This window comes from Cnephaeus nilssonii, assembly GCF_951640355.1.
Source record: "Cnephaeus nilssonii genome assembly, chromosome: 4".
Classification (NCBI taxonomy): Eukaryota; Metazoa; Chordata; class Mammalia; order Chiroptera; family Vespertilionidae; genus Cnephaeus; species Cnephaeus nilssonii.
The window spans coordinates 63,782,690-63,808,984 of record NC_137075.1 but is presented as its reverse complement, the minus strand read 5'-3'; the positions used below and the strand labels follow the sequence as shown (position 1 = coordinate 63,808,984).

Sequence of the window (26,295 nt, the reverse complement as noted above, 5' to 3'; positions counted from 1 at the left end):
CAAAATATTCTATGTGTATATTTCTATAACTATGCCAAAGTAAGCATATAAGAAAGGCTGTGAGGATACAATCAAAGGTGATAACAAGAATATTAGCGAAGTAGAAAGAGAATGAGTGACTTAAAAAAAAAAAATCAACCTGTTGAAAAAAAATTTGCTGGCACTGACACTCTCCCCCCTCCCCCCATCACTATCAGGCCAGTGTCTCGGAAATCCCTGCTGTTTACCGCATTCTCTTGCCTCAGGCTACCACTCCCCAAACTTTAACCACCCACAAAAAGACAAAGAAGGTCCAAGTGCCTCAGGCAGAGGCATCTTTGCTGGTGGTGGGGGGAGGAGTGTTCACACGTAGGCAGCCTGCCAGCCCGGCCTATAGAGCATCTTGGCAGTCCCTCTGACCAGCCAGCTTAAGCAGCTGCGGACACAGCTGAGGGGAAGCCCAGCAGCAGCGCATCTTCTCGAAGGCCTCCCTGGCCAGGCCAGCACTGGGGAGGAGGGCGGGGGGGGGTGGGGGGAGCCCTTTGAAGGCCTTCATCTCGTGCTGACAACACGGGCCCTCTCGATGGCATGCTTCCTCTTGGGCACAGACAGTAAAATTTGGAACCTTAAAAGGTTTAGGAACTCTTGGATGACCTTACCTAGAAGCAGAGTGCCTGGCTCTTGTCTATGGGGATAAAGAGTTAACTCCCAGCCGAAACCGGTTTGGCTCAGTGGATAGAGCGTCGGTCTGCGGACTGGAGGGTCCCAGGTTCGATTCCGGTCAAGGGCATGTACATTGGTTGCGGGCACATCTCCCAGTGGGGGGTGTGCAGGAGGCAGCTGGTCGATGTCTCTCTCTCATCGATGTTTCTGGCTCTCTATCCCTCTCTCTTCCTCTCTGTGAAAAATCAATAAAATATATATATAAAAAAAAAAAAAAAAAAAAAAAAAAAAAAAAAAAAGAGTTAACTCCTTATCGGTCCTTTATACTTTTTAGGACTTTTGATGGGGGGCAAAAAGGAGTTCAGAACCCAAGACTTTGCTATCAGAAGGCAAGACTCAGAGCTCCCTGGGCAGCTTAGGGGAACAGTGTAGGCATAAAAGAGAAAGTCTGCCTCCTTTGCAGGAGAATTGGTTTTCCCTCTTATTGTAAGAGACATCTTTAAGACTCCTTCTCTAAAGAAGTGGGAATAAGGATGAAACGATTTAAGAGACCTGTGGCTGTGGTAGGTGGAGAAAAGGAAGCTCCAGTGCCCTAGGGAAGCAGCAGCACGAAGTTGTGAACTCCCAGCGAGAAACTTACTCTACCTGGGCAGCACCTGGGTTAGTATTCCCGACCTGCTTCCCAACTGCACCCCAGCCTAAAGGGAAAAGCACCACATTCTGAGTCACGTGACCTGATTTTAAAATATTTTATTACATAATCTTTTCATGGCACCGTCAGGAGTAACAGAAAACGTTATTCCCAGTTCCTAACCACATCCTGAAAAATATACATATGTATTTATATATTTATATCAATACTCCACCCCATCCCATAATTCCACCACCTATTATAGGTCTTTTGCTTAAAGCAAGAAACTATTCTCTCAGGTAAGAAAATATATATGGGAGCTAAATGCAGTAAGGGTTAGAATGACGGGACAGCTGGTTGTGGGGCAGGGTGGGAGGGGTGAAGTCAGGTTAGGCAGGATGCATCACGGGTCCAGCAGAGGTGGAGGACAGTGTATAAAAAGGCAGCGTCGGGCAGGTGGGCTCTGTTGTCCTTGGTCCATTAGGAGATGGCCTTTGCCTCAGGAAGGAAGGCTTCCCAGTACTTTGCCAGCTGTAAAGAAGTGGGGACAGTAAGCACGTGCCCCATCCAGTGACAGAGCCTGAGCTTGGAAGGGAAGTAAGCACAGAGCTATGGCACTCCCCCAGGAGCCTCAGCCACCCCCTAAGGGAGGCCTGAGGTGAGGTGGAGCTGAGGAAATGGTGAGGCTAAGAGTGGATCTTGGGACAGACTGGCCAGCCAGCCACACTGCCCAATATCTCTTTAGATCCTATCTAATAAAGAGGGAATATGCCAATTGACCCTCATGTCATCACAAACAATGGCAGCACCCACAGCCAATAAAGAGGGAATATGCTAATTGACTGTCCCGCTTTCAAAGATAGTGGCACCCACAGCCAATAAGGAGGGGATATGCTAATTGACTGCCACACCCTCAAAGATGGCAGTGCCCACCGCCAATAAGGAGGGAATATGCTAATTGACCGTAACGCCCTCAAATATGACGACACCCACAGCCAATAAGGAGGGAATATGCTAATTGACTGCCACGCCCTCCAAGATGGCAGCACCCACAGCCACAAGATGGCAGTGCCCAGTCCCCTCAGCCCCACATGCCGCCCAGGGCTGCCCAAGGCTCATGTAACCAGGGCCGGCCGAGGCTTGCGCTGCCAGCAGTGGCAGCAGCAGAGGTGTGAGGGGGCGTCGCCTTCCCCTGATTGCAGGGTCGCCTCCCACCCCTGAGGGCTCCTGGACTGTGAGGGGGGTAGGCCGGGCTGAAGGATCCCCCTCCAGTGCATGAATTTTCATGCATCAGGCCTCTAGAATAATCTCTGAAGACAGTCCTGGGTCTGCCCCAGAGGAAGCATCCCTGTGAGGTCACAGCTTTGCCCAGCTCGGTTAGCTCCTCACAGTGGGGCCATTGTTCCACATATGGATTGGGTTAGGTGGTATCAAGGGGATAAAGGGAGAGGAGAGTTGGGGTTTGTTCTTAAAAACAAACTCGTTTTAAGATTAGGGCAATCCTGCTTAGCAAAAGACCCATTGGATGTTCCATGTTAGAGCAACAGGGCCTACTTTTAATTATTGATTATAGCAGGGCACAGGCACCCCCTGCTCCCCCCCTCCCCGCCCCCCAGCAGGGCCAGCCCATCCTGTCACAAAGCCACAAGCAGGTAGCTGGTCTGTGGAGTACGCAGCTGAGGATGAAAGTCGTGCATAACTTACATACCTGCTGCTGTGAGTACAGGAGCGTCTCAAGGTACTTGATCACGTGGTTTCTGAAGTCCTTGGATTTCTCTTTCTGTAGGAGACAGGGTTCTACACTGACCACCCAGACAGTGCTGCTTCCCCTCTTGATAGGACGGTGGTGGTTACTGCTGACCAATGCTGAACATAGCTCAGCAAGTGGAGCCAGCAGCTGAAATAGCTATAATTTCCAGCCAAACAGCCTCTGCCAAGGTCTTTCGAAGTTTTTTGTATGGCAGGGTGTGGGAAGGGGAGGAGACAGGACAGGAGACCAGAGGGTATATGACAGCTGCAAGTCTTATTTTGGGTCTAACTGTTCTAGTTCAGCAGCAACAAGTGCCTTAAGAACAAACATACAGACGTGAACATGAAGACACACACACACACACACACACACACACACACACACACACAAGGCCACTCCTTTTCACAACTGCCAAGTTACTGGCAGCTCCCCTGTCTCTCTACGCAATAGACTTGGACAAAACCAACGCCACTACTAAAGCAGGCACAGCACACCTGTGAGAAGATCTTCTATCTCACCTCAAAGCGGATCACTTCTTTTCGGACCACAGTTGAAATCCTTTCAAAGTCCCTTTCATACTGAGTCACCCGAGACTCCCACTGGGAAGAAAGAGGAAAAAAAGGATCACTTAACGTTATGGTATCATTATTAGTCTTTGTCTTTGGACAGCAATTCTATATTTGAGACCTCAGTTGGTCATTCTGTCTGTCTGTCCCTCAGGGTAAGATCAGATAGCATGTGGGGATTTAGTGTGTAAGTCAGAGTCCGGCAGAAGGCCACCTTGGGGCTGGCTGGGAAGGATGCCTGGTTCGCAGGCCGATCCTGCATCCAGGAAAGCTCGTAACTGCAGAGCTCTGGTCAGGTCCTCACCAGCAAGACTGGGCGCCCAAAGAACTGAATTCGTTCTCACCAGGGGGCATATCTGAATGACCTTTCCCAAGATCCTGCCAGGACCCTTCCAGCAGACTGACTGGAAGTCTGGGTGAATGGGAAGAGGAAGAGGGCAGGCCTCAAGGCCAGCCAGCAGCCACCGTCCTTCACACTCCATCACCTCTCTCACCTGAGGTGGCGTGCCCAGCATCTGGGTGGAATGGGACCAGCAAACGCCCCCGTCAGGCTGCCTTGGGGCCTCACCTCCACGATCTCGTCCTTGGCCTGCTGCAGCTTGTCGGGCTTGTTGGCCCACAGCAGCCGAGCCTCAGCCTCCCGCTTCTTCTGCAGTGTGGCTTGAGCATCCTGCCAGCGCTGCCACGTCTTCATGCGCTGGTCGAAGGCAGCCTGTGGGGTGAGGTGTTGGGGAAGAGCACAACCAGCCCTCAGGAGCTCCACCGGCTCCGCCTGGGGGCCTCTCCCAGCGGCTGGGCTAGGGAAGGACGAGCAAGGGCAGGTTTCGCAGCCCAGTGTTAGTGCCCAGCTGAAGTTTAATGTCAAAAAGCAGAAGCTTGAGTAAGACTCCTCTCCCAGCCTCCAGAGGGCCAGCGCCATGCTGCTGCATGCCACTCCCAAGGCTGGATGGCTGGGAGCACAGAGGGGGCCTGAGGCCAGTGCCCAGAACTACAGCTGCTGAACACCCCCCTCAGGCCAGCCAGTCCATGAACTACACACTCCTCCTGAGTGCTTGCCATGTGCCAGGAACTACAAACACAGTGGGAAATGAAACACACATGGCTCTCCTTTCATGGAGCTTATACTCTACTAGAAAAGACTGACATTATGTTAATAATCACCAAAAGTAATTACAAGTAGGCAGAGTACAGAGAAAACAAGCAGGGTACTTTAATAAAACTGGGGACCTAGCTTAGCCTGGGAGATATATCAGGGAAGGCCCACATAAGAAAGCAACCTTTAAACTGACAACCAAATAATATACAGGGTTAGCGCAACAGATCTTTAAACACTTAAAGCCGCCATAGGGACATAGTGCTATCACCCCATCCATATACTCAATTGCTCTAGGCTATCAAGTGCCCAAGAAGCTCCCTAAAATCCACTTGCTGGTTTTCCCTGGTTCTAGTCACTTGCCCACAATCAAGATTTCCAGAGGACAGGTGTTGCCTAACCAAACCATCCTACGTCCCCAGTCTGCAGGCTTCCAGAGACAGTCTGGGGAACGATGTGTGCCTGTGGACAGCCTCTCGGCCCTGTTCCATTTGCTCCCCTTCCTGGCACACTAAGTTCCCTGGAGGTTTTCGAGGTACAGGGCTTTGCCGAAACTTGAACCTCAGGGAGTGAGATGCCACCAAATTTACTTTCCCCAGCAGTGCCACTAGGATCACTTGAAATTTCTTAACAGCTCAAAGTCAAAGAATTAGGTAAAGGGTGACCTCATACCCAAGTAAGACTCAAGCCTAACCCCGGGGCTCACAGCGGCACAGCCCACCTTCAGGGGAGAGGGAGAGGAAATCTGCTCCCTCTCTATTCTCACCACCAGCTCACGGCCATGAGGAGGCAGGGAAAGTCTCAGGGACAAGCCCAGCTGGCAGCTCTGCGCCAAGGCCTGCTGCCCCAGCACCTGGAGCTGTAAGCCAGGCCTCCCTCACCCCTGTCCACAGGGGCTCCCCCTGCCCAGACACCATATCCAACCTCTGCCCTCCAGGGATCCCATACAATGCTCCTCTCTGACAGGTTCCCCGGAGAGTGCTCTTCCCTGGAATGGCTCTCCAGTCTAAGCAGTCTGACCAGTTCTAACAATTCCAAAGCAGGTTATTTTTCCAGCTTCTTATCACTCTGGGTTAGCAAACCAAAAAGCAAAGTGACAGGACAATGAGCAGGCCCAGAGAGGAAATGAGAGCCCTGGGAGCAGCTTGGCTCCTGACAGCACAGGAGCCTCTGCGCAGGGGGGTTGGGGGATGGGGAGTGAAGGTGGCTCCGTTGCAACTCAGCGGCTCGTTCATTCTGGGCCCAAGTCAGATCAGGGGCGGACTCAGGCCTTACAGGGCTCTTTCCTCTGTCTCAGGGATGTCATGCGAGAGCTAATCCCACTTCCCAGTGAAGCTTCCCGGGCTGCTCCGAGAGGTCATGGGAAACCAGTGTCCTGGCCACCAGGAGAAAGGGTGAGGTGCTTGACCTGAGGGGCAGGCTGCGGTGTTGTTACCAGTGTGGTCAGCACAGCACACAAAGGGCTCTGGTGACAAGCTCTCTCAGCCCCTGGGCACACTCCTCCATGCAATGCCAAGCTGGTTCTGTAGTTACCTGACTGCTCACATTGGAGGACAAGTGGAAGCCAGCAAGAGCTCTTACCAGGGCAGAGCCACCGCTTACTGTTAAGGAGGCAAAGACCAAAGGACTGAGGAAACGACTGCGCCAGGGCGCCGTGACATAGCCTGGCTTGAAAGGAGCCTGAGGACACTGTCCAGCTTCAATAACAAGGAGGGGCCTACTGGGAATTCAGGAGTGGTCTTTTCTCCTAATGCATCTAAAAAACTGGCTGTGGGCCTCAAAATGACTTAGCAATAACTAGCTAACAGTTAAAGGGATTTCTGGGTTCACAGGATGCCTTCTCTCTTGAGAATAGAAAAGGTTTCGGCTATTTTGAAGTATAATGAATGAAACTTTTTTGGGAAGGGGAGAGCAAAGGGAAGACAAATGAAGTCAGGGGAGGAGAAAGAGGAAACAGAAGCTTACTCGGACTATGGCCAGGAGGCGAATGTAGTCGCTCAGGAGCTCGGCAAGGAGGAAGAAGTCACTGTTGGCCTGTTCTTGGTGGAGCTGCTCAACTTTTTCTTCCACCTCAGCCAGCTGGGAGAGCGCCCGTGACAAGGCCGTGTTGTCCTCTGAGCTCCCAAGCATAGCTAGACTCTTTGCAAACTGGGCCGTGTTCAGCGCTAGCTCTGGAAGGAGGAAGACAGCAGAGGCTCTTATCTCACAAGGAAAAGGGAGAAGTCAAAAACAAAACAAAAAAACAAAAAAAAGGGACAAGTCAGCTGGTGCCTGGTTGTCTCAGCAATGCTGCCCCTGCTTATTGGGCTTTGCAACCCAGTCACACCACACTCAACGGTATTCAGAAAGTGAGGGAATGCAGCTTGGCCACAAGAATAGGGAGAGGCACCTGCTAGCATGAGTTTCACTAGTTGGGTCTCCCTGGAAAAAGCAGCTCCACTATTCCTGAAGAGCCAGAGGCCAGTTAATACAAACGGGCCAAAGGAGCGATTCTGTTTATGCTAGAGCTCATGGTAAGAAGCCTGTCTGCATGAGAGTGAATGCTGTCACACGGCACAGTCTTGCATATTCTAAAGCAGGACAAACTTTTTATGTGAAGGGCCACATATTTTAAGCTTTGCAGGCCACTTATGGTCTTACGTGCTTTTAAAAAAATTCATCCTTTAAAAAATGTAAACACCATTCCTAGCACAGCAGTAGGCCCTGGGCCAGTCCTTGCAATGGTCTCATTCTAATGGTTTTTGCCTCTTTAGGTTTCTGTTGATCCAGCATGCTTAAGGCAGAAAAGGAAAGCATTCAAACTTGGCAAAATTCACTAGCTCCTAAGCAAATCTCACTAAAGAAGAAACGAGAAAAGGTTAGGAGACATATCTGGTTTCCCTACCTTTACAAATTGCTCATTTGACCAGGTAGCTAAAGTCTGTAATATAATTTTGTGGATATAAGCCACCAACTCAAATCATACCAACAGAAGCCCACGTCCCAGGTCTAGCTGTACCTGGGACGGCTCCCGCCCAGGTAGAAAGTACAATGCCCACAGTGACTGAGTCATATTTCTTGCATGGAAATGGCATATCTTTTCCATCGGAACATCAGGACCAGGTGGGCAGAGAATTGCAATGTGAGTGGCTGAGAGGCTTGGGAACAGCATGCCCTCCCATGAGACATCAATTTCCCCCGCTCCAAGTGCATTTCAGAGGTTGTTACCTTTCCTATGGTTGACTAGAGTTTCTACAACAGCATGCAGTTTCCGTAAGCGCTGCTCCTCACACTCTACCTCCTGGAGCTTCTCCTCAAACCACTGAAACACACAAGCCCAGAGCTTTAATGGAAGCTATTCACATAGGTACAGCACATTCTTTCCTTAGCAGTTTTTAAAAAGGAACTGAATTATTTTAACCTTTTGCACTCGGATGTCGAGTGTGACCGTTATTGAATGTATCAATAATTTGAAATATAAAAAAATCCAAATAAATAAGTTTGTATGAAAAGAAAATCCAGTTTTTTATTCTACTGCCGCGCTTTGTAAAATCTGGGGTATTTAAAAAATTAAATCCCGAGTAGAATAAAGGAATCGAGAAAAAAGCAAGCGAGTGCAAAGGGTTAAAAAGAAAGTCTCTAATTTCAGAAATTTCAGGATTCCTCAGGGCTTCCAATCTGTAAGCCTGAGGGAGTAGGGGCAGCACAGGGCTACTCACAATGTCTGATTCATTCATCTTGATGGTCATTTTGCTAACTGCATCTGTGGCTTTGTTGAACATCTTGAGGAGACCAGCGCCACTCAATGTCTGGGTACCCACAGCGCGTGGCAGCTACAAGACCAAGAAGGCGGGATGGCAAGTTATCTGCTGCCCCTATTTTAGGTTCAGAAGAATTAGTATCTATCAGATGGCATGCCCAAAACCTGCCAAACAAATTATTTGAACTGTAGATTGTTGTTTTCAAAGGCAGACAAATCTATAACCAGCATGTACAGAAAGAAAAATCAAAGGACCATGCTAAACAGAATCAGCAACATTTTCTGCTTTTGATATTGTATGCAGAAAGCAGTGTGTGAACGCTGTGGGGCCAGGTGACCTCATGTTGAGATTGTCTGCCCACTCAGGCATGAAGTGCTTAAATACCAAGTATGCTTTTGTCAAAAGTCAAAAGTTCCTTTGGATTAGCATACTCTGCACACACCTGGGCTTAAGGTCTGGAAAGTCTTTGAAGTTGTGCTCTGATTCTATTTGGATTTTCCCAGTGATTAAAGGTCCAAGGACAGGGACATTATTTATTCAGACTGAGGCTATGTTTAGTGATGATCTAATTAGGCAAAAAAAAAAAAAAAAAAAAAAAAAGCCAAATATTTATAACAATTGGATTGGTTCTGTCTTTCAGAACTTTCCTAAGACATGGAAGGGATGCTGAAAAATCTATATATACAGCATACCATAATGAAAAATTAGATTTTGGACACTTCGAAAATGTAATTCTCAATATGACACTATTTTGCTGCCACCCCCCCTCCCCCCACACACACATTTGGCTATATCTGGAGGTAATTTTGGTTGTTAAAACTGGGAAGGGGGTTGCTACTGGCATCTAGTGGATAGAGCTGTACAATGCATGGACAGCCCCCACAACAAAGAATGATCCAGCCTGAAGTGTCCCCAGTGCCACTGCGTACACAAACCCTGCTCTAGGGGAACAAAGTGAGGTAAGTGGGTGAAACGGAAGAATGGACTTAGGAATCCCAGAGGAGGAGTGAAAAGATTTAAAGCGTCAGACAGAATTTTTAATTAAAAAGTTACATTTTGGGGGGGTGGGGGGGTGGGGAGGAGACACATATACTTAGTAGCACTTTATTTACTAGAATACTAGATACTACATGCAAATTAAAAATTAAAAAATAAAAACAAAATGCCCTAACCGGTTTGGCTCAGTGGATAGAGCGTCAGCCTGCGGACTGAAAGGTCCCAGGTTCGATTCCGGTCAAGGGCATGTACCTTGGTTGCGGGCACATCCCCGGTAGGTGTGCAGGAGGCAGCTGATCGATGTTTCTCTCTCATCGATGTTTCTATCTATCCTCTCCCTCCCTTTCTGTAAAAAAAAATAAAATATATTTTTTAAAAAATAAAATAAAAACAAAATGAAAAAATACAAAATATAGTCCTGTCCTTTCATTTATTTCCTTCTAGTTTTCTTTCCTATGAGATACAACATTATTTTATTATAGTGGGGGTTTTTTTAATCCTCGCCCGAGGATATTTTTCCACTGCTTTTTTTAAAAATATATATTTTATTGATTTTTTTACAGAGAGGAAGGGAGAGGGATAGAGTTAGAAACATCGATGAGAGAGAAACATCGATCAGCTGCCTCCTGCACACCCCCTACTGGGGATGTGCCCGCAACCAAGGTACATGCCCCTGACCGGAATCGAACCTGGGACCTTTCAGTCCGACACTCTATCAACTGAGCAGGCCGACGCTCTATCCACTGAGCCAAACCGGTTTCGGCTCCATTGCTTTTTAAAATATATATATATTTTTTAATTGATTTCAGAGAGGAAGGGAGAGGGAAAGAGAGATAGAAACATCAATGATGAGAGAGAATCACTGATCGGCTGCCTCTTGCACACCCCCCACTGGGGATTGAGCCCGCAACCCAGGCATGTGCCTTTGACTGGAATAGAACCCAGGACCCTTCTGTTCCTGGGCTGACGCTCTATCCACTGAGCCAAACTGGTTAGGGCTCCATTGATTTTTAGAGAGAGAATGGAATAGAGAGGGAAAGACAGAGAGAAATATTGATGTGATAGAAGCACATCAATTGGTTGCCTCCTGCATGCATCCTGACCAGGGCCTGAGCCAGGGAGGAGCCTGCAACCAAGGGACATACCCTTGACCGGAATAGAGCCTGGACCCTTTGGTCTGCAGGCCTACGCTCTGTCCACTGAGCCAAACCACTAGGGCTCTAGTGTTTCTTTTGGTTCTTAATGACTCACATATTTCTACACCTGTATTTTCACGCTGTTTCATGTTTCACTTTTTATCATTTTCATATATGCTTCCTGCAAATGTATATAAACATTTCTGTAAACTTTATGATGAGAATAAAGTACTTGCTGTATTGATAAGTTTTACTTAATTCTTCAATTGTTAGCAATTGGGCTGTCTCCAATTTCTCACAATCGTGAATAGCCTACACATAGCCTGTGAAAAAAAGACTGTTCACTTGAATCAACACTTTTGCTACATGGCAGTTCTGTGGTTTGTGGTAACTGATTTTGAACCAATGCCCCTCAGCTCCTGGCACAAAAAAATGTATTCAATTTGAGCCAAGTAGTAACCTATGAAAGACATGCCAAGGACTTGCCAAATAGATCACTGTGTTGATCCAGTAAGAAAACTAGATTGCAGTGTGACCTCTACAACCAGTTGCTTTTGACTAGAGGCAGAGCTTCTTTTCTGTCAAAGGCTGAAAAATAGTTGTCACTCTTAGGTGTTTACAAAGTAGGATATAGTCTGGTACTAGCCTATATGCATGTTAAGTGTTCAAATACTCATTGAATGAACTAGTTTCATTTCGCTAGGGACAGCTATCCATTATGAAATTCAGTCTGTACAATACTAACCTCTTCTTTTTCCAAGAACTCCCTGACATCAGGGTCCTGTAACATGGTGGGATGGTTCACAATCCTCTGAAGGTACCTATGGGGTAAGCAGTTATCTGGTTAGTCAGGCTGGCCTCCCTGGCTCTGAGTGTCAGAGAGTGCTGGCAGGGTTGCAGTGTCTTTCATTACTTTAAAATATCCTCAGGTAAGGCGCTTAAGTATAACTCTGCTTGTAAGCACATTCAAGTTCATGTTCTTCACATTTCTAAAAGGGGAAGAGAAATAACTGGTCAGAAAGAGACCTCAGTTATTCAGATTTGACTGCCCAAGGAGAGGAGGACTGCCTGCCTACTCAGGATGGGGAAAGAAAAGATGGTCTGTTCCTGAGCTGAGCAGGTAAGAGACTTGGGGGAAGTTAGACATACTATGAAGGTGTGAGTCTTTCATTCACCCACGTTTCTCATCTCTACTAACTCCAGTGAACATCTTACAATTGAGTCTAAGGTTTCAGCTTCTCACTAGTCCTCATGTTACTCAGGAAAATGGTTGTATGGCACTTACCTTTCTAGAGCAGCCCTCCGTTTTTCAAGAAATTCTGCAGAAGAGGAATCTTCTTTCCCAACTTTTACTTTTGTCATTCCTGGAATAGAATTGAAAAAGCAAAAACAATTAATAATCATCATGAAAAGAGTACACCTGTAAGAAAGCCCACAGGAGGAAAGGCAATGAGAATAGCACTGCAAAACAGAACCAAAGGCCACTTCTATGCCATGAGCATTAACAAAAGGTCCTTTACGCGAATCATTTGTGAAATTAGTCTTGAAGTGCTGAAGGATCTAAACTCTGGCACTTGCAGAGTCTATGTTTTCTAAAAGGGGGGCCCATGGGACTCTGAGTATAGATCAAACATCAACTGAGGATGATGGGAAGGTTCTTTCCCCTCAATCCCCATCCAATTTATATTTCAATTTGGAAGGCACAGCAATCATTTAAGTCTCCTAGACACCAACACACACACACACACACACACACCCTACCTGTGGAAGCTAACACCATAATATTCTACAATACCCAAGGAAAGAGAACATGTCAAAATGTGCTATTTCTCTAGACCTCCTGAGACTTATAGGAAAATACTGGAAATATTTCTTTTCTAACTACAAGACTCTACATTGTTATATGAAATAGTTTTGGTAGAAAATATATTGCCGAAGAATGCAAAGAAAACACCCAAGCAGAATTAAAGACCACAGGCTTACCTATTAGGCTCTTCTCAGGTGGAGGAGGGACAATGAAGCCATTCTGAGAGTGTTTCTCTGAAAGCTTCTCATAAAGACCCAGAAAGTCACTAAATCTTCTTTTCACTGCAAACTGTTTACTTCTGAACATTGGTAGGCTCGTCTTGGGGACAGAAAAAACAGAAGGCAATTTCATTCCAAATAAGGAATGAAGGAGTATCTTGAAAGTTGTCCAGCTGACATCAAAGGCATTTATTTCCCAGATCCCTGTCTTAGCCATCTGGTAAATAACTTTCTCCAAGGCTGAGATTCTTAAATTTTGAGCTATAGTTACCTTTGGCTATCTGGAGTCTACGGAGCCCTTCTCAGAATAATTATTTTAAATGCATAAAATATATAGGATTACAAAAGGCAGCCAATTAAATTCAAGCATACAGTTTCATTCCCAGGTTAAGAACCCTTGCTCTAAGGAAACATGTTTAAGTCTAGTATAAAGCTAGAATTCTATGGTCACCTATAACCCATTCATCCTGCACTGACTTATTAAGGGTGTTAGCTGCTAGAATTAAAGCCGCCAAACTGAAGATAGACTAAACAGTGCTTCTAAGGGGGAGGATCAGATGAAATGTCTATGCTGTAGACACTTTAACCCCTAAGGTGTCACAGGATATAGAATTTATAGCGGACAGAGAAACAAGTAGCAGAGAGACAACATAAAGGAGACTTCTAGTAAAAAAGACTAGGCCTGCATGATAATGAGAGATCATTGAATACTCACCAGATAGGCAAACTTTAAGGAGATTGGCCTTGCCAATGATTAACAAGAAAGTGTATCAACAGGAACTTTTACACACTGCCAATGGGAGTATAAATTGGTGCAAAGACTAAGCTGTATTCCTTCCCAACATTTGCATGACCCAGGGGAACTACTCCTGGCTCTATACCCTAGAGAAACTCTTCTGTGTGTATACTAGGAGACTATGCAAGAATGTTCATAATTCATAACTATAAAAACAGCAAATATGCCAAATATCTATCTATCTATCTATCTATCTATCTATCTATCTATCTATCTATATCTATATCTATATCTATATATAAAAGTCTAATTGACCATTACGACTGAATGACCGGTCGACCAGTCGCTATGATGCACACTGACCACCAGGGGGCAGCTCCTGTGTTGAGTGTCTATCCCCTGATGGTCAGTGCGCTCCCACAGTCAAACTCCCACAGCCAGCCATCCCCCCGGCTGGCCAACCTCCCACGGTCCCTCCCCGAATCCCTGTCCCCAGTCAGCAGGCCCCGATTGGCCTGGCCCCGATCGGCCCTGATCTCTGGCCAGGCCTAGGGACCCCACCCATGCACGAATTTGTGCACTGGGCCTCTAGTTCACAACATAAAAACAGATAAGTATGTTATGCTATAATCACACAATAAACTGTAGCTACACACAACATGGATGGGTTGAGAAACAACGCTAGTAAAGAAAGCACTATTTTCAGCATGACGCTATTTTTATGAAAATCAAGAACAGAGCAAAACAGTATATTGTTTAGGGATACACATATGAAGACTTTTTTTAATAAAGGAGCGACAACTCAGGAGAGTAGTCATCTCTAAGGTGTGAGGCAGGGATATGACAGGAAGAGACGCAGGTGGGATTCAATGGTACTCATCTTAAGAATGATGGTAGGTTCAGGGCTTCATATTGTATGCTTTATAACATGCATACAACATTGTGTAAGTTTTGTATGCATAAAGATTATATAAAAAAGGAAGACCAGACCTAAGGGCAAAAGGTTAGGGAAAGTATTAAAAGAAGTTCCACATAGCAAACCTGAGAAGAACGGACAATTTTTAAACAGGTGATATATAGTTTGGGGCAATCCACCAAACTAGCTCTAAGCCACATAGTTCCTCAGAGGGACAGAACTATTATCAGATACACTACATGTCCTAATAAAACTTACAAAGTTTCACACTGAAATGTTAGCTCTCTGGAAGAAAAGTGGAAAGGTTCAGATGAGATTACCAAGAGGATGCAGGCCTGCTCCATCTTGAGGAAACTTGAAGGAAGATTTTGGCAAAGAAACTAAATAAATACCCAGAAATAATCTGAATGATGGCCTTCTTGGTCTAAGCACCCAAGTCTATTAAGGTAGCCATCAGAAGGGTCACTTAGACTCACCTGTGTTGTAACTTTGTAGGCTACATAGGCATTCATACCATCCCCTGTGGGAGAACAAGAAAGCAATAGAGGATTATTCTGTAAACCAAAGCAGTGCTAATCTTGTTAACATTTAACCAGGAATCATAAGCTACAGGAGCCCTGTATAAGAAGGGGAACTTATTTCATATCCAAGCTTTGTTGTATACTATCCTAAATTCAATTCCTACTTTGCCTCAGGGCCTTCATGCATTTCATGCCCCATGGATGCTGGCTGGGCCCCAGTTTGAGTTAGACAAGAGTCAGTCCCCTGTTCAAAGCCAGGCTCCATTTATGCCCTCCACAAAGCAGCACTGGATACTGACAATCCATCAGTTGTTATCATGCCAATATTTGGGCTGGTTGCACACATCTGTCTAAAACCAAACAATTCTCTTGCTGTATAAAACAGGAGGAGGCAAAGGAAGCAACTGATGTAAAAGGAAACAAGTAGTTCTACCCTAAGCTAGCTCTGGGCTTGGTTTGCTCTTTCAGAAATACTGTCACGGCCCCTCCATTGGTGCTGGAGGACATTGACCTCTCTCATCTAACATGTTCACCCTGAGCAAAGGGCCTGGCCGGAAGAGACTTCAGCTGCCTGATGTCATACAAATCTCTCCTTCCTGGAGGGATTGTTTTTCTGAAACAGCCTTTGACTGTTAAATAATTTGGGATTCAAGCAATTGTTTTTCTCTTTATTGGTGTCCTGACCTAGGCCACTGAGGGACATAAAGGCACCATTGACTCCCTGAGCACTGAAAAGACATACATTGGACTGTAGACAGATACAGCTCTGATGCTTGGGGCTAGACTCTGGTGTTTGGTGTTGATTTTGTTCCTTTCCTCCCCATCCCTTGATTTTCCCCCACACCAAACAGGAAACCCAGGTCAACAATTACTACTTGCTTAACCTTCCGAACTGGTTGTGGGGTAAGGGCCCAGGGGAAGAAGGTACAGTACTGGATCAGCAGGGTCACAACTTGGTTTCAGTGAGATGGCTGGGAAAGTACACAAAGAAGCTGTGTACCTATATAGGAATAGAGGGCTTGCCTTCTCTATCTTGCCAGCCCCTAATAAGAGTATGTATAAAATGGAAATCACATACTCAACTTTAAAAATTACTTTATACTGATTATTGCTGTTAGTTCTCTTCTAAACCACTCATACTGTATTGCCTAATATCACTAAGGATGCTTACCACTGATAAAAGGAAAAAGATATCTAGATTTACTTTATAGAAAAAGTCTTAAAAATTTCATTCACAGTCTAGTAGTCATAGTCAAATATCCAAAAGGTCAATCCCATAATCTACTGCCTTCAATTAAGAAAAGTCTAAGTGCACATATACAAAAAACACAGTAGCAGCCCTGGCCAGTTTGGCTCAGAGGATAGAGTGTCGGCCCATGGACTGAAGGGTCCGGGGTTCAATTCTGGTCAGGGGTACATACCTTGATTGGAGGCTCAATTTCTGGCCCTGGTTGGGGTGCATGCAAGAGGTGTCCTCTCACATCAATGTTTTTCTCTTTGTCTCTCTCCCTCCCTTCCACTATCACTAAAAATCAATGGAAAAATATCCTCCGGTGAGGATTAACACACACACAAAAAAAACCCCACAGTAGCAAAGCAGGATCTTCAGACACTTTGCCTACATATCATCTGCTCTCACTGAGGAAATGTGTGAGGAAAGAGAAATACTTGCATGTACACAGAGAACTCACAAGATATAGAAATGGGCTAGCAATACAGTAGTTTTAAATTTATGTTAATTTCCTAAATAATTTCAGAAAAGTTGAAGATGGCATATGCAAATTACCAAGACTGAAAAAAGCATGTCCTGATAGAAGTAGGATTCTAATTTTATTTAATGTATGTGGAAATGAGAACCTCATGTTGAATAAACAGCCCACACAAATAAAAGGTGTTCCAATAAGATCAGGTCTTGAATATGAAAATGCTTTAAGCAGTTGGTTCTTGGCACCAACCTAAGGAGATGAAGACTTATCCTCAAAAGTGACTTGTATTTAAATAAATCTGACCCATGCTATGTTTAAAAAATGGGTTGAATTGTGTCCCCCTGAAAAAGATATAGTGAAAGTCCTAAATCCCAGTATCTCAGAATGTGACCTTATTTGGAAATAGGTCTTTATAGAATTAATCAAGTGAAAACAAGGTCCATAGGCTGGGCCCTAATTCAATATGACTGGTGCCCTTTAAAAAAGGGAAATTTGGACATAGAAACAGACACACATTAAGGGAAAATGATGTGAAAACACCCAGAAAGAATGCCATGTGACAACGAAGGCAGAGATTGGAGTGATGCATTCACTAGCCAAGGAATGTCTGAGGCTCCCAGAGCGAGGAGAGAGCATGGAACAGTCCTTCCCTGCGAAGGGAGAATGGCCTCACCAACTCCATGACTTTAGACTTTTGCCCTCCAGAACTCAGAGAATTTATTTCTATTGCTTTAAGTCACCTCTTTATCGTATTATGTTACAGAAACTCTAGGAAACTGATATACTCCCTTCCACTCCTGGTTCAAACATCATGACTTTTAAATATTAAAACAAGTAGTATTATTTACTCAAAATTTGTTTATCTTATTCTACCAAGTATTTAAAGCAGCTAATAACTACCTTAAAACCAATGTGCTTATAGAATATTCATAAACATCAGAGAGGCAAGAGAGAATTCTAAACATGTAACCCCAAGTCCCGGCTTGGCCATGGATCACATTGTGATCTGACAGAAAAGCTACGATTGGTCTTGAATTTCCTCTGTTGTTGGAGAGTGAAGTGTGTAAGGTGCTCATAAATATCTTACAGTGCAACAGTCTAGGAAAAGTAAAACTCAACATTTTAACGCAAACTGTTTTGGTATAAAGTCTAACTAGATTTTATAAATTCCTGTTTCTGATTCAGCATAGACAGAAGGTTGGAAATTACATTTTCCACTTAACCGGAGGTTAGGAGGATAAGGCTCTGTATAGCATCTTCTGTAGGGATATACCTGGAACAAGGGAAGTTGAGGCCTGTTGCTCTCTGCTCACTAATAGCTTTCACAAGCTTGGGACATGGAGAGGTTATTCCAAAAATCCAACTTCTGTCAAAGTTAAGTATTGTGTTTCTTGAAAATTTAATTTCAATTTGACCAAGATTCAACCTGGGTCTTTTACTCTTTACCTAAAATAGAGAGATGCAGACCTCCCCACTTCATTGGGACATCAAGAGTACATGATAAATGGTCTGTAACAAGAATTCCAAACTGCTTGAGGGAAAAACAAAGTCAGTATCCCCAAAGTATAGAACATGTGTCTTTTTGGGTGTTTAAATGGGATTTATGAACTCAAAAGGAATGAAATGGTTTAATTAACTCTGTGGGAGAAGGAGATGTCTGGATTTTTAAAAAGGGATTCTAATAGTATTTGAAGTCTCTGATTTTTGTGCCTAAAGCCAAGAAAAACCTAAGTAAAGTACTGGGTAAATGACATTTCTGGCCTTAGAAGCATAGTAAGGAGTGTAATTTTACAGGAAAGATAACGAGGAAGTAATTTACAATGGCTAGTTCAGTTCTGGACTTAACTATCTAGAAATAAGCTAACTATACTTCCCATAGCCACATCCTAATGTCACAAGGAGTCCCAAGTACACTTACCTATCTTCTCAGGATCAGTTATACCGACTGTCAAATCAAATTGGTCTTCCTGTTCTTCTTCCTCTAGCTTTTAAAGAGAAAACAATCATGAGACTTGATATAAAAAAGGCTATTAATTTTACCCTGTATTAATATTGTATCAATATAACATCAAGATTTATCTTTCTATGTATCAGTGTTCAGTTGTCCATTCCCAACAATACCAATGAACCAACTTCCACAATTTTAAGTTGGGAGGCTGTTCAAAGGTCCTTGTTATATCTATTATCTTAAAACCTTATTTTGATCATAATGAATAATTGCTAGATTTTGGAAAGCTTGCCTCTGTCAGGCTAAGGAGGGGATGAAGAGACTATACTCTAGAACAGGGGTCCTCAAACTTTTTAAACAGGGGGCCAGTTCACTGTCCCTCAGACCGTTGGAGGGCCGGACTATAGTTTAAAAAAAACTATGAACAAATTCCTATGCACACTGCACATATCTTATTTTGAAGTAAAAAAAACAAAACGGCAAAAACACCCGCATGTGGCCCGCGGGCTGTAGTTTGAGGACGCCTGCTCTAGAATATGGGAGCTTGAGATACTAAATATTTACTCAGGGTTCATACTCAACTTCAGACTGGCAACATAGTTCTAAACACGCACACACACACGCACACACACACACACACACACATACACAAACACACACACAAACAGCATAGATTCTCACCTCCTCGTAGCTTTGTTGGGGCTTAGAAGAATTTGTGGCTTCCTGTGGAGGAAGAGATATGAGTGTTTTGGCCGGCACCTTCTTCTGATTATTCTGTGTGCTGTCCAGTGATAGCTCCACTGTGGCATCTAAAAATAGTTAATATTTTATAATGAAGGTTAATAATGGGTCTTTAATAGTTAAACTTCAGTTCTATAGGCTGTGACAAGAATAAGAATAACCACTCTCAATACTCAGAGGTTCTCAGACTAAGAGAATAAGAATCATGAAATTTTTACATGTATAAAAGGGGAAGATGGTAAGGGAAGTATTCTTCTAGCACAAGCTTAATAGAGCCACATCTCTCATTTCTAAATAGAACTACTTGGCTACTGGCTCTTATATAGAATTTAGGCAAGAACCAGCTATCAAGTAAAAAGACTACACAGCCAAAGTAAGTGTGCCAATTTATTTTACTCTTAGAAATATTCCTTTAAAGTCTTATATGTATCCTATTTATTCTTTTTAAAACACATATATGTTTTTATTGATTTTTTTAGAGAGAGAGGAAAAGAGAGGGAGAGAGAGAGAGAGCAAGAGAGAGAGAAACATACACGTGAGAGGAAAAACATCAACATGAGATAGGCTGCCTCCTGCATGCCCACAACCCGGGCATGTGCCCTGACCAGGAATCGAAGTGGTGACCTTCTGGTGTATAGGATAATGCTCAACCAACTGAGCAACACCAGCCAGGGCCTATTATTCTTGTTATAATTGTTGTAAAAGAAGAATAAGTTTAGTTACCTATATTATAAGCCAATATGATAGAAAAGGCACATATACTGACAGTAAAAAAAATAACATAAAAGGAAAAGTAAGAAAAACTATAAACTAGAAAAAATGGACCCAATATACAAACATAGTAACACCTATGAAAAGGACTATTTGCCACACCTGATGATGGTACTGTTGCTTTAGCACATTAAAAAAAATTTGATTTCAGAGAAAAGAAGGGAGAGGGAGAGAGAGATAGAAACATCAATGATGAGAGAGAATCATTGATTGGCTGCCACCCGCACGCCCCCTACTGGGGATCGAGCCTGCAACCCTGGGCATGTGCCCTGACCAGAATCAAACCCTGACCTCCTGGTTCAACCACGAGCCACACGGCCAGGCATTTTTAGCACAATTTAAGAATTGTTCACAATTATAGTTATAGATCAACTTGCAAAGGTTAAGTTATGTTTAATATATGTGGTCCAAGGAGGATAAAAAGACGTGTAATATCTAAAAACTAGAGGCCTGATGCACGAAATTCGTTCAAGGGGCTCAGCCCTTGCAGTTGCAGTGGCTGCCTCAGCTTAGTCTGGAAGGTCGTCCAGAAGGTCGTCTGGTCTAATTAGCATATTACACTTTTACTATTATTGATCTTTCTAATCAAAACAGTTTTACAAAATAGTGCTTAAGAGCTGCCTTTGTTTATCTGGGAAATTTCAGTTGAGCAGAACAACTCATTCTCTAAGTGACCTAGAGAGGATTCTTTTAAAAGAGCATTATGCACCATTTTTAGGCATCACAATTTTTTAGGCAAATTTTTTAAAAAAGCAATTTCAACTCAGAGCAATGGAGCTAGCAGTTAAAAATCTAAACAGCTCAGATTTTTTTTCTTTTTAATAAAAAACAAAGTAAATATCCATTTGGGTTTGGCTTGATCACTAGGTATTCAATTTTAGCCCTTAGGGAATTCAAAGAAAGTGGTTTCTTTTTTTTCCCCTAGACTTTCATTTTGGAGCTAAAATGAAACCAGAGACAGGGGTCTATAACACGTAACCAAATACTAGATCAATGTCCTAATCATGAAATGTGAATCGTGTCTACAAATAAGGTTGTCACACTGTTGGAATCCAGTCCCTATCAGGAAAAGAGTGGTAACATAATCTGACGCTGTGGGAGTACAAAACAAAAAAGTATACATAAGAAGTTAGGATTCTTTGAAACAGGCACCAGCTGAAGTATGTTTAAGATATTCACATCATGCAGGCTCCACACAAATAATTAAGTTAACAAATGTGTTTGGAAATGAAACAGGAGGTGCTTCTTATTTAAAACCCTTGGCTTATTGGAGTGCTACTTAGAGCTCTTTGAAGAGCTGTGGCCTTTCTATTGAAATTCATGTGACAAAGACATAAAAACTTACATGCTTCTTTCTCTGTATTCTTTCTCCCCCTTTCTCTTTTTTTGTTTGTTTGTTTTGTTAATTCTCATCCAAGAATATTTCTTCCATTGATTTTTTTTAGAGAGAGTGGAAGGGAGGGGGAAGAAACAGAGAAAGAGAGAAACATTGATGTGGGAGAGACACATCCATTGGTTGCCTCCCACACATGTTGGGTCCTGGGGATCAAGCCTGCAACTGAGGTATGTGCCCTTGACCAGAATCAAACCCGAGACCCTTCAGTCCGAAGGCCAACACTCTAACCACTTAGCCAAACTGGCTAGGGCTCCCCCCTGTACTCTTGCTAAGAGTGATGGAAAAGCCTTTGGCTACACCACAGATACTCTGATCATCACTAATCATGTAGAAAATATATAATAATTTACATTTCCAGTCAATATCTAAAACATCTTGAGAAGTTGACTCAAGTCCTAAACTAAGTGTCTCACTGTAAGCATTCCTTTCTGTATTTTATGATTTTTTTTCTTAGCAGTGAGGCAGGTATTAGCTGCTTATGAAAGTAGCAGGGGAATTAAGTAAATCAGAATCCTCATTAGTAATAAATATGTCCCTAATAAAGATCTTCTATATGTTCATGAAAATAAAATACAACCATTGGGGCTATCAGTTGCATTAAAATTTCAGGTCTTCTTATAAGGAAAGATCATATAAATGTTAAGGTCCCAAAGATAGAAAAACCTTCTTTTCTACCTGTCATATATCTAAAAATAGTTAATTATTTTGCATTTCTCTTCCAGAAACTGTATCCAAAAAAATAATCACTCCCAGAATGAATAAATAGTGTACACTTTAAGTTTCAGAGATGAAAGGAACAGGAAATACTTCTGAATCTTTATAGACCTTCTTCTAACCTCTTCTTCCCATTTGTCTTTTAAATTTCCTAGCAGAATTCTAATGTGAGTCTTCCCAGAATCTTACCCTCCACACTCTCATCTTGCCCCTTCCTCACCCTTCTCTACTTTAAGAATACCATTCCCATGGCAGCTTCAACCTCTACGAAGAGGTTCTTCCAGTTCTTCCCTCTTATCCCAGGGAGAGCACCACAGTTCAAATCCCCTCCTGGGCATTTCCCTTTGCATTTCAGATTTAAATATCTAAAACGCTCACTCACTTTCCTCTCAAAGCCAGTTTCTTCTTTGGAATATAGTTCTCCAACAGTACCATTTTCTTCTCAGTCCTTAGACTGAAACCTTTAACTCTATCTTTCAATCCTGATTTTTGGACACTTGGTATGTCCAATCACCAACACGAGAATTTGTTGATTTCTCTATCTTTTTTAAAAAAATAAATCTTTATTGTTCAGATTATTACAATTGTTCCTCTTTTTTCCCCTTATAGCTCCCCTCCACCCGGTTCCGACCCCACCCTCTGCCCTTAACCTCCCCCCTCCACTGTCCTCATCCATAGGTGTACGATTTTTGTCTAGTCTCTTCCAGCACCCCCAACACCTCTTTCCCCCCAAGAATTGTCAGTCCACTCCCTTTCTATGCCCCTGATTCTATTATATTCACCAGTTTATTCTGTTCATCAGATTTTTTATTCACTTGATTTTTAGATTCACTTGTTGATAGATATGTATTTGTTGTTCATAATTTTTATCTTTACCTTTTTCTTCTTCTTCCTCTTCTTAAAGAATACCTTTCAGCATTTCATATAATACTGGTTTGGTGGTGATGAACTCCTTTAGCTTTTTCTTGTCTGTGAAGCTCTTTATCTGACCTTCAATTCTGAATGAGAGCTTTGCTGGGTAGAGTAATCTTGGTTGTAGATTCTTGCTATTCATCACTTTGAATATTTCTTGCCACTCCCATCTGGCCTGCATAGTTTCTTTTGAGAAATCAGCTGACAATCGTATGGGTGCTCCCTTGTAGGTAACTGTTTTTCTCTTGCTGCTTTTAATATTCTCTCTTTGTCTTTTGCACTTGGCATTTTAATTATGATGTGTCTTGGTGTGATCCTCTTTGGATTCTTTTTGTTTGGGGTTCTCTGCGCTTCCTGGACTTGTAAGTCTATTTCTTTCACCAGGTGGGGGAAGTTTTCTGTCATTATTTCTTCAAATAGGTTTTCAGTATCTTGCTCTCTCTCTTCTTCTGGCCCCCATAATTCGGATGTTGGTACGCTTAAAGTTGTCCCAGAGGCTCCTTACACTATCTTCATATTTTTGGATTCTTTTTTCTTTTTGCTTTTCCAGTTGGGTGTTTTTTGCTTCTTTGTATTTCAAATCTTTGACTTGATTCTTGTGATCCTCTAGTCTGCTGTTGGATCTCTGTATATTATTTTTTATTTCAGTCAGTGTATGCTTAATTTCTAGTGGTCCTTTTTCAAAACCTTGAGGGTCTTGCTAAATTTATCGGCCTTTTCTAGAAAATTCTTGAAAAACATTATAACTGTGGTTTTGAACTCTATATCCAGTTGTTTGCTTTCCTCCATTTCTTTCATTTGTGACCTGTTTCTTTGTCTCCACATTTTGGCTGCTTCCCTGAGTTGATAGAGTGGCTTTGTGTGCTAGGTGTCCTATAGGGCCCAGTGGCTCAGCCTCCCCAGTTACCTGAGGTGGACACTCTTGGTGCACCCCTTTGTGGGCTGTGTACATAGACTTGTTGTAGTTAAGCCTTGATTGTTGTTGGTATCACTGGGAGGAATTGACCTCCAGGCCAACTGGCTGTGAGGATCACCTGTGTCTACGATGGGAGGATTTCTGTGCTGGAGACACCCTTATGAGATAAGACTTGCTTCAGTGGGGCTTTGGTGCTCACTGAGTCTGCCCCTGAGTGTGTCCCTTATGGATCTGAGGAGTTGTAATCTGGATGGTCCCACTCTGACCCCTGGGCACACTGGCTCTTGGGTCTCCAAGGAGGTGCTAATTTAGCCTCTGCCTGAGGCCACCCAGCAGGAGCTACGGAGAGATCTGCAGATTCCTCTTCTTTGTTTGGGTTTTGGAGGTGCCCAGATGAGGCCCAGCTGTGAAGCAATGCAAGCTGCTGCGGGGCTTTGGACCTTCTTTTGGATGTTCTGGGTCTCTAACAAACTGACTCAGCTGCAGTTTGTTAGCTAAGTTTAGAATTCAAAGGACCAAGCCATTCACATGCAAAAGCTTCTGCGCTCAGCTTGGATGGGGCGGAGTCTCAGGGCGGAGTAAACAGCAATGGCTTTGTGGGGTGGGATCTCAGGGTGGAGCAAACAGCAATGGCTTCCCATCAGCCCTGCCCTAACCTTTTGCACTCGGATGTCGAGTGTGACTCGACACGGTTAGCATTAGAATAAAGGAATCGAGAAAAAAGCAAGTGAGTGCAAAGGGTTAAGAGGCCCCTGGGTCTCAGTGTCCCATGGTAATTGCTGCAAGCACCTCTGAGAGAAAGCTGCCCTTGAGTTTTGCCCGCTGCCAGACAGCCCAGTTTCTCCCTGTATGAGTCTGGGTCCCCAGAGTCTTGCCCGGAACTGGAGTTCAGAGCAGTTGGGAGCTTTTGTCTCCCTCCCAATTGAGAAAGCCAGCCGCGTACACAGTTGCCAGCCCTCTCCGTGCGCGCGCCTCCGTACCTCTGCCTTCCGCAGCTCCTGTGTATCTCAGTGTGCTTTTCTTTTTCATTCTAGTTGTAGAATTTCCGCTCAGCCAGCCTTCCTGTGGTTCTGGATGATGTCCGTTTTGTCTTTTAGTTGTAGTTTTGAAATTGTTGTGCGAGGGAGCAGTTTAGGTGTTTACCTATGCCACCATCTTGGTTTCTCATGATTTCTCTTTTGAAAAGTTTTTATCTTTCCCTTCCTACTTCCATCACCTTATTTTTGCTTTGTCATTTCATTCTTAAACTAATTTGTGAATACCTTCTGAAGTTTCCAATCTTTGTCCACTACAATCCATTTTATATAATAACTAGTGGCCCGGTGCATGAAATTCGTGCACATTAAAAGGGAATTAATTAGAGGAAATATTTTAATATTGCTATTTGCCCCTTTTGTATAATAGAAGTGTCAGAGATTAAAGAAAATTAGTGCCGAAACCGGTTTGGCTCAGTGGATAGAGCGTCGGTCTGCGGACTGGAAGGTCCCAGGTTCAATTCCGGTCAAGGGCATGTACATTGGTTGCGGGCACATCCACTGGAGGGGGGTGTGCAGGAGGCAGCTGGTCGATGTCTCTCTCTCATCGATGTTTCTAGCTCTCTATCCCTCTCCCGTCCTCTCTGTGAAAAATCAATAAAATATATTAAAAAAAAAAAAAAAGAAAGAAAGAAAATTAGTAAAATGTATATGAAAATCTCCCTCCTGTCAGAGTCTGGGGCACGCTGCAGGACCCAGAGTCAAGTTCCCGCCCACCCGCGCATGCCTCGAAATCACGCAAGACCCAAACCCAGCCAGCCCCACCCCTGTCAAGCCCTGCGGGGCGGGGATGCAGCCTCAGGTACCCTGGCCTGGCGCCAGACGGGGGGCGCAGCCTCAGGTCCCCTGGCCGTGGCATGATGACCATTTGCATATTAGCTCTTTATTATATAGGATTACATAGGATTCCACTAGATCAATCTTCTGAAAACATTATGTTGCCCATATTCAACATTGCCAATGGCTCTTAATTGGCCCTAGGATGAAAATTCAACAGCTTCAAGATTAAGAAATCCCCATTCTATACCAGTGTTTTTCAAACCACAGATTATGTCTCATTTGGTGAATTGTGAAATCGATTCAATGGATTGCAAATGTCATTAAGAGAAATAATAAAAAATTTCAGATTGTATTGAAAGTTGTAAGGGAAAGTAATTTAATAAAACTTGTTTCAGATTTATATCTATCTTTATTATAAAAACCCAGTGGCCCTAGCGCTGTAATGACCAAAGACCGGTCACCAGGAGGCTGCGTGCGAGGCAAGGCGCATGTGGGTGGGCGGGGCTGTGTGCGCAGCAAGGTGTGCGCAGGTAGGCGGGGACTTGACTCTGGGTCCCACGGTATGGTGGGACTTGACTCTGGGTCTTGCAGTGCGGCGGGACTTGGGGGAGTCCCGTGGCGCGGC

The 26,295-nt window shown here is 43.8% G+C and overlaps 1 protein-coding gene across 1 annotated transcript in view; it reads right to left on the bottom strand.

Annotated features, from left to right (window-relative positions):
• Window positions 1-1,377: 1,377 nt before the first annotated feature.
• The window catches only part of SNX1 (sorting nexin 1), a 38,834-nt gene continuing 13,916 nt past the window's right edge, over window positions 1,378-26,295 (bottom strand). Inside the window, exons 3-15 of the mRNA XM_079767957.1 lie at window positions 19,088-19,215; window positions 18,377-18,443; window positions 14,708-14,751; window positions 12,538-12,679; window positions 11,840-11,918; window positions 11,300-11,375; window positions 8,381-8,494; window positions 7,890-7,983; window positions 6,648-6,853; window positions 4,158-4,301; window positions 3,542-3,622; window positions 2,982-3,053; window positions 1,378-1,804 (exon numbers count right to left, since the gene is read on the bottom strand). Of these exons, the coding sequence (XP_079624083.1) occupies window positions 1,754-1,804; window positions 2,982-3,053; window positions 3,542-3,622; window positions 4,158-4,301; window positions 6,648-6,853; window positions 7,890-7,983; window positions 8,381-8,494; window positions 11,300-11,375; window positions 11,840-11,918; window positions 12,538-12,679; window positions 14,708-14,751; window positions 18,377-18,443; window positions 19,088-19,215 (1,298 nt within the window). The 3' untranslated portion in view covers window positions 1,378-1,753. The remainder of the gene's footprint in view (window positions 1,805-2,981; window positions 3,054-3,541; window positions 3,623-4,157; window positions 4,302-6,647; window positions 6,854-7,889; window positions 7,984-8,380; window positions 8,495-11,299; window positions 11,376-11,839; window positions 11,919-12,537; window positions 12,680-14,707; window positions 14,752-18,376; window positions 18,444-19,087; window positions 19,216-26,295) is intronic.